Here is a 9,119-nt window from a genome sequence, read left to right as displayed (position 1 = left end):
ATGGTGAGAGCTGGCTTCGGGTTTTCTTGCCGGGGATCTCTGTGGGCGGACGGAAATGGTGAGAGTTTCATTTCCCCGTGCTACAGGGGCAAGGGGGTGGGGAGGGGGCGTCTGAGGAAGTTCAGTCCATCACAGGACGAAAAACAGGATGAGCACCACCAGCAAGATGACGAAGAGGACGATAATTGCACACCACTGCCGTCGATCTGGAATGAAAAGGAAGCGTCAGTCTTCCTGCTTCAACAGGGAAGGAAAATCGGAGGGAGAGCTTTTCTTTGCTGTACTGCTAGGAGCCCAATTTAAGCCTAAAGAAGCCATAAAAAGCCAAAGCAGCAGCTCCTTTGGCAGCGTGCCCTGCTGCAGCCCACGGGCCGACAGCATTTCTCCTCCAGAATACATCCATTTTTGGGGACATTTGTGGGAATTTTGAGGCTTCTCCCCAACCGAGTTCAAACAGATTTGATAAGCCGGTTCAAAAGCAATCGGGAGGAACAAGCAGAGAGCTGCTCTGTGTTGCTGCTCATTCGTGGAGTAACCTGTTTGCTAGAGGAACAAGAAGGGGTCTGGTGAAAGCTGCCCGAAAGAGCTCTGTCAGGAAGAGCTTGTGGCAGCTCCCTTAGGAGAGTGCCAGGAATGAGGCTTCCCCTGGACATCTTTACACCTCGCTGGCCCCGTGCATGCTCTGCAGAAGCTCAACGCTGAATCGCCTCTGAGAGCTGCTACCTGTCCATGGCCACGTCTGCGATGGCAGAGAGAAAGCCCCTGCGAGACGATGGTGCAGCAGCAGGGACAGGGCTGCTGCCACCCCCCAACTTCTGGGCACAGCAGCTACCCCGGGAAGAGCCCTCCTCGTCAGTCCCGGCACATGTGATGCCCGGGATAGCAGAAATGCTCTTTCACAACTCTCAGAAGCACTCTGCAATGATCGAAGCGTTCTTCCCAGAGGAAAGGGTTGATACGCAAAGTGTGCCAGCAGTCGTGCTGCCACTGGGCTACTGGTGACCCAAAGTGCACTGTCAGCACTCCAATTGGTCTCTCTAGGGCCCTATTTCCACAACCTCGTAAATCCCCCAGCGAGCCTAATCCTGCAGAGCAGAAACACTTCTCCTCCCAACTCACTGCTCCCTCCACAAGCTACCCGAGCGCCCACGGGACAGGGGTAACGGAGGAGGCGACCACCGGGCACACCGCCAGCGCTCGCAGCGGCAAGCCGTCAGGGGGACTTCCCGGCAGGCACGCCGGGCTTCCTGTTTGCTCTACCCGCGGCACCCCGCCAGCCCACCGGCTTCAGGCACAGCCTTATAAGGACTTTTCTTGTGGGTTCAGCCTCCCCCGGCGCAGAAATCGCCTCTTTCCTCCGCCAGCTGAGAGATATATCTGATGGACAACAGGCCTGCGGGCCGGCAGGCGCCAGCAGCCCGAGGGCAGGTGGGATTTGGGAAGGGGCTTGCCGCAGGCAAGCGTTTGGTGCGGGGGAAGCCACACACGGTGGCGAGTGTTTTATGGCACCTTGAAAGCTTTTGTTCTGCAGGCAGGCTGGGAAACTGCAGCAGAGCAGGAGGCTGCAGAGCTTCCCTTCCTACCATCTAGAAGGGGATTTTCCTACCGTGGCAGTAGCAGCATAAATAGAAAGGCATCTGTAAATAAAACAAAGGCAAAGGACAGGCTGCCAAGCAGTGCAGCTGCAGGGCTTGGAAGTCTTCCCCTTCTTTCAAGCACCGAGAGCTGCTGCCTCCCCTCTGCTCGGGTCTGGGATGGCTGTCGGTGGGTGGGAGCACGTAGTGTCCCAGCTCGAAGATCCGAGGGCTTGTCTCTCCCTTTCCAAGACTGGATCCCACTTCCCAGGACCTACCGCTCGTCATGTGAGACACTTTGGCAAGCTTCTTCATGACGTTATCAAGCCGCGACTGAGTGCTGTCTAACTCGTGGGAGAAGTCATCCAGCATCCTGGGGACAGAGAAGCACGGCACTCGTCAGCAAGCAGCACATCCCTTTGGGATTTCTCAGTGCGCTCACACACACCGATTAAAACACCTTGGCAGAGAAATGCAATGCGGCCCGGTCTCCTGAAAGTACCCAAGGGGAGGGGGGGAAAAACCTGCTGAAGCAGCAGCTCTGCTTTGGTGGGAAGTGGGAAGTCATTTTGGACTCCTGTCACACTGGTCCCCGCTGTGTGTTCGTGGCTGAGCCCTACACACCCCTGCAAGGTGAGGAGTGAAGGTTTTCCTCCTTTTAAGAGGAAAGTCTCATTTATAATCTGTGATTAGCAGAGACTGGTTAGATAGATCTAGGTGCCAGCTTGGACTTTAAATCTCTTTTCTTGTTCTCAGGGCTTGCAGCTGAAGCTAAAATCTTGTTCCAGTCACGTATCAAGTAGGAATGAAATTTGCAATTGCTTTCAAAGTGCTTTTTAAGCTCTGCATGGAAGTTACCCCTCTACTTCCTCCACACAGCGACTGTAATGAATCTGAAAGTCTTCCTGAAGCCGTGCTTTGTCAATGTCAAGAACCCATTTGAAGAGAAACAGGCACGTCCAGAACCAAGGAACCAATCCAACCATCTCCAGCCAGTGGGACTTTAAAGCTTAACATGTTTCAAATGACAGCTTTCTTCATCTGGCATTCTAGGGCACTTGTTAAACCTTAATTCAGTGGGGAAAAAGAAAGAGTTGTAAAAAACCCATTGCAGTAGTTATCTGCTACTGTCTAGCAAGCACTGGTGGCTTACGTGATGATCTGGAAACGGACACACCACACTAATCTGCTTCTGTGAGAGCAGAAGACTCTCACGCTGCAAGACTTTGTACAGGAGGTGGGTTTAAAGTTCCTCCTCTCCATCAAAGAAATCACTTCAGAAGGGACATAGCCCTCCAATCTCTATCAGCTGAGGAGAGTTTTTAGGCATGAACCCTTCAAGCCTCTCTGGAAGTGGTAGCTGTTAGCCTGCATAACTGGAAACTTTATGCACTTGTTTGCAAAGGACTTGCACTGGGAAAGAAATCTAATTTATATGTAAATGGCTGGATGCAAATTACTTTGTGAGCTACCCTTTAACCCTTTGCGTGGGTGAGGGATATTTTTAGCTTTAACTATGAATAGCAGCTCTGTGCTGCGTGTTTCGGAGCGGCAAGGCAGAGCTGAGAACTCCTGGGTCAAGCAGTTATCCAGGGCAGCACAAAACCTTGTGGAGCGGGAAAGCACCCAGTCTCCCCCATTACACAGCACCTCCCTCCCTCATCTGTTCGGCACCGCTGGCTGCCTGAAGCCAAGGAGCGTAACTGCCTTAGGGGGGGTGTTTAAAAAGAAGGAGAAAGAAGGGAAAGTAAACCGGCAGCTAAGCCTGCCCTAGGTGCAGGCTTTCAAACGAACGAATCTGCGGTTGGATCCTTGCAGGCTGCAGTAAGAAATACTTTCCACTGCCTAAAATCAAAGGCCGGCTCCAAAGGAAAGGCTGCCTGAGGGACTAGTAATTCAAGGCCCTAACAGGGGTGGAGATACATATGTGAGGACCTCCAGCCCCATACCAGGTTTTTGGCACCATGTCTCACACTTACACTGCTTGCTCCTCCAGCTCCCCGCCAATGCGCTGGGACATGTTCTTCAGCACCCCGATGCTGCCAGAGACCAGCTCCAACTGCTCATCTTGCTGCTCCACAATCAACTGGGGCCAAAGAGAAGGGAAACGGGCAATTACAGGTCTGCTGCCTCCTGCAGCTGGGTCAGAGCCAGCCGATCCAGTGGACAGACACTCGCTGCTCGGCCAACATCAGCCACGGGGCCTGGGCACAGACCTAAGCCACCAGGAATGAGGACCGTATTCCTAAGAAATGCTAGAGAAGTGACAGCAGCAGGAAAGCCTCCCTGGTATGGCATCCCCACAGCACAGCAGGCTGCAGTGTCCTGACATCCCTGCAAATCCAGCCTCAGCTCAGCCATGCCCCCTCCCTTCCCTGCTGCACCCACTGCTAAGGCGTCTCTTGAAAGCCACAGGGGTTGGTCATCAAAACCTCCACAAGCCCCCCTGCCCACAGCAGCGGGCACCAGGGAGCCACGCTGATGCTGTGCCTGGGAAATGCAACCTGGAACATGCTGCAGCTAACAAGGGGTTAATGTGAGTAAAAGGCTGTTGCAGCTTCTACAGCTAAAAATAGCAAGCCTGGCTCCAAATGTGCCAAAGGAATAGGTCTGCTGATGTTTTAAGTCATTTTCAGGGCACAGTCACGCTAAGGATTAGATTTACCCTAGTTACCTACTTCTGAATCTATTTATCTTCCTAGAGTCACTAGGTAAAACTTGTCTGAAAGCCGGGGCGGTGTCACGGGTCAGGAGCTTTAGCAGAGTTTGCCACCTCCAAGAAGCTGCCTGTTTAAAGGCCCGTGTTTGGGTGGGCTGCTGCACGCGGGTCTGCGCGCTGCCCAGGAACTTCTCCAGACGAACTCCCCCGGCGGCGGGGTTCTCGCAAAGCCCTCGCACAGGCTTTCTCACGAATCTCATGTTGACAAAGGCAGGAAAAGGAAGCAGGCACGTGCTTCTGCTCCTAGCCTGTTCTGATGAAGATGCACACAAACAACAGCAAACATCAGCTCATTTTTTAACCAGGGGAAGCTGCGTAAGAAAAACAGCCTCTCTTCTGTTTGCAACTTTTCTACTCTTCCAAGGATTTCAGCAATCCTCATAGTATTAAAGCTTAGCATGCTACAGCTTCCAGATCATGTTGTTTGCCTTCTGTACAGAGCAGAAGACCCAAACCTCAATGGTTAAAATCTCAGCTCCAAGATGCATCCAAAGCTGCGCTGTACAGGGAACACGTGCACAGGTATATGCTGCAAATGAAGGGCAGGGCTGTCAGGGCTGGATCCAGACCAGCCAAGGACTGGATTTTTTTTGGCTCTCGCAGCCCGTACCTCATCCCCCTGGCACCCATTTGGCAAGCAAAGCTATTTAGTCCGCTGGTGCCAGCTGCCTTACCTGTTGTTGAGCTTGCTGCTCCTCGATGAAGTGTGAATTTGCTAATTGCAGCTCCCGGTCCAGATGGCTGTATTTGTCAGGTCCAGAGCTCCAACTCTGACTCCCACTTTCTCCCAGGAGCGCCTAAACAGATGCAGAGAGCCCTTAGCAACACCCTTGTGTCTGCTCGCAGCCCACCTACAGGGTGTACTGGGAAGACGGACGAGGCAATACTCCTGTACACACGCATACAGCATCCTTTTCCTCCCGCTCTATTGCTACTCAGCCAGAGTGCTGTCACGAACTAAAACAACACAATGCCAAAATGCCAGCCTGGGAAGTCTCTGCAGCCTGATATTGCAGATACAGCTCTGGAGTACGACCGACAGACTGTGGAAGCAGGAGGTCTGCACTGCACAAAGGACTAGCAAAGATCTGCTCAAGAGGCAGCACTGTGTGCTAGGACATGTAAGCTGAAAAGTATCCGGATATATATTGTGTTAACAGATGTATAGCTCGAACTGAACACTCTGCTACTAATGACAGGGGCTTAAGATGGTCTGGATAAAGTACTTAACCAGTTGAGCTAACAGTAAAACAGTGCGATATATAACCACAGCAGTGTTATATGCTCATGTTCTTTGATTCAGGCTACCTGTTCCTCCGGCATACTGTTCAGTTGCCAGCATACAAGATTACACTTGCTACCTGCTCTACAACCCGAAGACAGAAGCTCATGCAAAGCCAGCAGAGATGTGACTTTCCAGCTGAGTAAGTCTGGTCCCTGGAAGGGGTATAACACGACCAACAGATGCTGGAGAATGAACATGGCCTGCAGGTGAGGAGCTGCACCCTGCAGCACTATGAATGGGTTAGGGAGCTCTGCCCGCCAGCATGGAGGCAAGGCCGACTCATAACGAGATCGTCCCGCAGCTTCTGCTCGTGGGCAGGAGGGGACAACTGAGTATTTGTGAAGAACAGCAAGACAATGACCAGGCTGCTCCGGCAGTAGAGACGGTCTCTACGGTTCATCTGCCTTACAAGGTTCAAGGAGGGACAAGGAAAGCGGACAGATTGACTGCGCAGGAAGCCAGCAGGACATCTGGCTTTGTCTGCCCCCGAGACACTGAGCAAGCTCGTGGTTCTTTCCAGTTCGGGGCAAGCGCAGCTACCACTTATTTGATGCGGTGCGCTAGTTTTGCTGCAGCTTCAACAGAAAGGCCTCTGTTTGCCAGCCTTAGCTTGTGAAGGTCAGGTTGCCACCAGCCAGCCTCTCAGACACAGAGGCACGCTGGAAAAACCGCTGCAGCCCAGCCCAGCCCAAGCCTCGCGGTCTGGAGGGAAAGCGAGGGGCTGGGGAAAGGAGAGGAAGACGGCAAGGGGAAGTCAGTTTTCCTGACCAGATGTCATGGCGCAAGCTGGGCCATATGGTCTCCTGCAGCTAGCAGGAACTTCGCACAAAGGAAAGCAGCAAAACGCAGAGACAGCTACAGGCTTGTTTGAGCAAGGGTGTAAGGGACTTTGCTTCTTCAAGTGTTTGCCAAGCCCATCAATTAACCCCATAACAAGCTCAGGAATCAGCTCTGTGCTTCTCAGTCGCTTGTTGCAGTTTGTCATTTTTGCCACAAGTGGTAAGACTGATGCAGCCAGATGAGTTAATTGTATGAAGTGCACACCAACTTTTACTGAGGCAGCTCTGGAAGTCGGCTCTGAGATCTCCTTACAGCCTCCCCGTCAGCTGGGGAGGAGCACAAGCCGCATCTATTTCTATTCCTTAGATTACAAGTGCAGACAACCTGAGACTCCTTGAGCTTCTTCCATCTTCTTACATGGCTAACTATTACGAGGCAGCTGTGTGAAAGGATATTGCAGCATCTTGGCTCCTAAATACAGCAGAGCGCAGGATTACATTCACTGACATGGATTCTGAGCCTGTTCCCCCCGAGGAGAAGGGAGATTCCCCTTTCCGCGCTATGATGCAACACTGACAGTTGTACACAACCAGATCTGAAGACAGAGACAGATGGCGAGTGCTGACTTATTGCTTTGAGAGACAGGCTTGGAAGAGGGTGGCAGCAACAGGCCTGTGAGAACCAGCTCTCTCAGGTCAGCAAAACAGACACGGTTCAAACACACAGCTTTGCTGCAGCATGCAAGCCCCTTCCCAGAACAAAGATTTTTAAGGGGATGAACTACAGACAGGATATAGATTGTAATTACAACTTTTACGCAGTTTTGATCAACGCTATACACTCTACCTTAGGATGTGGGGCCTCGGAGTAAGTGAAAATGAAAGTATCACCTAACACATACCTTAAGACAACAGCTGCTAGAGCTGATAAGTCCTCCTCACTCCTTAAAGTACCAAACAGCCACTGCATTCACTTAACTTGCCCGTTTCTGGTTCTCACCTGTCTGTTTTTTCTTTCAGCCAGTGCTTGCATGGAGGAGTTTGACATCTGATCCTTCATTTCCTGTTTGTTCAACGAAAGAAGAAGTATGTGAGCATTGGATTTGAGGTGACAGGCAGTTTCAGGGTGCTACAGGGCCGTCTACAGCCAGTGAGGCTTCTTTAGGGGGAGTGAGGGAAGGGAGATTTTCTTTGCAAATGTACAGTTTTGAAGAGTCTGGAAGGATATTGTAGAAAGCTTCATCGTATATCATAGTTTTATTAATACTAGAATCAACGGCAATGGGATATTTTGAAAATATTCCTTATTTACTACTCATTTTGCTCCACTACAACCAGAAACACTTCGATTTGTATAATATTAAACTAATGTTCCCATTGATAGACTGTAAGGAAGAGTCATGTTCTTCAAGGTCTTGGAAGCCTGTAACCCCCTGCACTTTATTCCCAGTTGCATCTGGTTTTATATTGCATAGGATGAGATAGATTTCCTGTCCTGTGGCCACCCTCTCTGACTACACTTTCTCTTTATCAATTAAGTTTTGCTGTTGAGTTCCTGTAGAAGATCACTAGCCACAGAAGGCTCCCCATCACAACGTAAAGTAGTCTAGTTTTTATAGGGTAGATTAGCAAGTAGTCAATACGATCCAGCAGAGGTTGATCCACCAGCACATTTCTGATGTCACCAGAACATTTAGGTATGGTTTACTGTTCAGAGACGTGTAACACATCACCTAAGAGCACCAGATCCCACTCGGTTACTTCTCACCGGCTAATGCACATGCTGCTGTGCATCACAAATTTCCTCATGGAAACTGGAAGTCAGCTGCATAATGCCACTAACGAATTTCATTTAACAGTAAGAGACGCTTCTCCAAAACCCATTAGCCAGCAGTTTTCAGCCAGGAAAAGAGGACCATAGAGCGGGCTTGCCTGATCCTGCCCGTTCAGGGGTGGACTACACCGAGGGCAAGGCAGCGAGCACATGCCTGCTACCTGGGGCCAGTGCGGTTTCGGGATCGGTTCCCAGGCAGCAAACCTTAGGAGCTGCATCCAGACCACAGGACTGCAGGTAGGGTAACAAGCTTGCTGCCAGCCACAGCAATGCATTTCGTGAAGCAGGAACATCAGAGTCACGAGGGGCAGCAGAAACTAAGCTACGCTCAGTGTAGCTATTAATAGGGAGAAAACTTCCTAACTAGCAGCTTGTTACCAGGCAGTGAAGCTTTTGAGAAGATGTTTCTTCTCTATTTATTACCACCAAGTTGTTAAAATCCTCCTTTTGCTTCTGAAGTGTAAGTTTAAACTAAAAAAAAAAAAATCTTCCTCGAGTTAAAAATAAATCTAGTGGCTGTTTGGACTATTTTGTAGTGGTAGGAAGTTCAAGTCACCACGTCAATAACGCTAGGCTTTAACCATCTGTCAGTGTTCAAAGTGGACTCTGTTTTTGAAAAGCAGCGCTACAAAAGCACAGGACAGTCACACTTTCCTTCAACTCTGAAGGGAGGCTCCAGCCTCCCCTGTATCGCAGCGGGGTCTTTACTCTTCCTCCCCAGTTACTACAGGTTCCCAGGCTTGCTGTTGCAAGAAAGATGTGATGACTTAAAGGGGCAGCAGCAGAAAAGGAGGGTATGCCATGGGGCACCTGCACCCCCGCGGCCCCAAACCCATCTGGATAGCCCCAGGAGGGAGCGCACGGGGAAGAGGAGGAAGCCTGAGAGAGCGCAGGTAGCAGGTTTATTCTCTGCTCTCCAGTTCAGCAG

At 50.8% G+C, this 9,119-nt stretch overlaps 1 protein-coding gene across 1 annotated transcript in view; it reads right to left on the bottom strand.

The window, feature by feature from the left end:
* Positions 1 to 3: 3 nt before the first annotated feature.
* The window catches only part of STX6 (syntaxin 6), a gene marked incomplete at its 5' end in the record, with an annotated part of 10,106 nt that continues 990 nt past the window's right edge, over positions 4 to 9,119 (bottom strand). Inside the window, 5 exons of the mRNA XM_009573608.1 lie at positions 4 to 206; positions 1,853 to 1,947; positions 3,554 to 3,660; positions 4,968 to 5,090; positions 7,358 to 7,420. Of these exons, the coding sequence (XP_009571903.1) occupies positions 130 to 206; positions 1,853 to 1,947; positions 3,554 to 3,660; positions 4,968 to 5,090; positions 7,358 to 7,420 (465 nt within the window). The remainder of the gene's footprint in view (positions 207 to 1,852; positions 1,948 to 3,553; positions 3,661 to 4,967; positions 5,091 to 7,357; positions 7,421 to 9,119) is intronic.

Source organism: Fulmarus glacialis, unplaced genomic scaffold (assembly GCF_000690835.1).
Source record: "Fulmarus glacialis isolate BGI_N327 unplaced genomic scaffold, ASM69083v1 scaffold39392, whole genome shotgun sequence".
In the NCBI taxonomy this organism is placed as follows: Eukaryota; Metazoa; Chordata; class Aves; order Procellariiformes; family Procellariidae; genus Fulmarus; species Fulmarus glacialis.
This window is presented reverse-complemented; position numbering and strand designations above follow the sequence as displayed.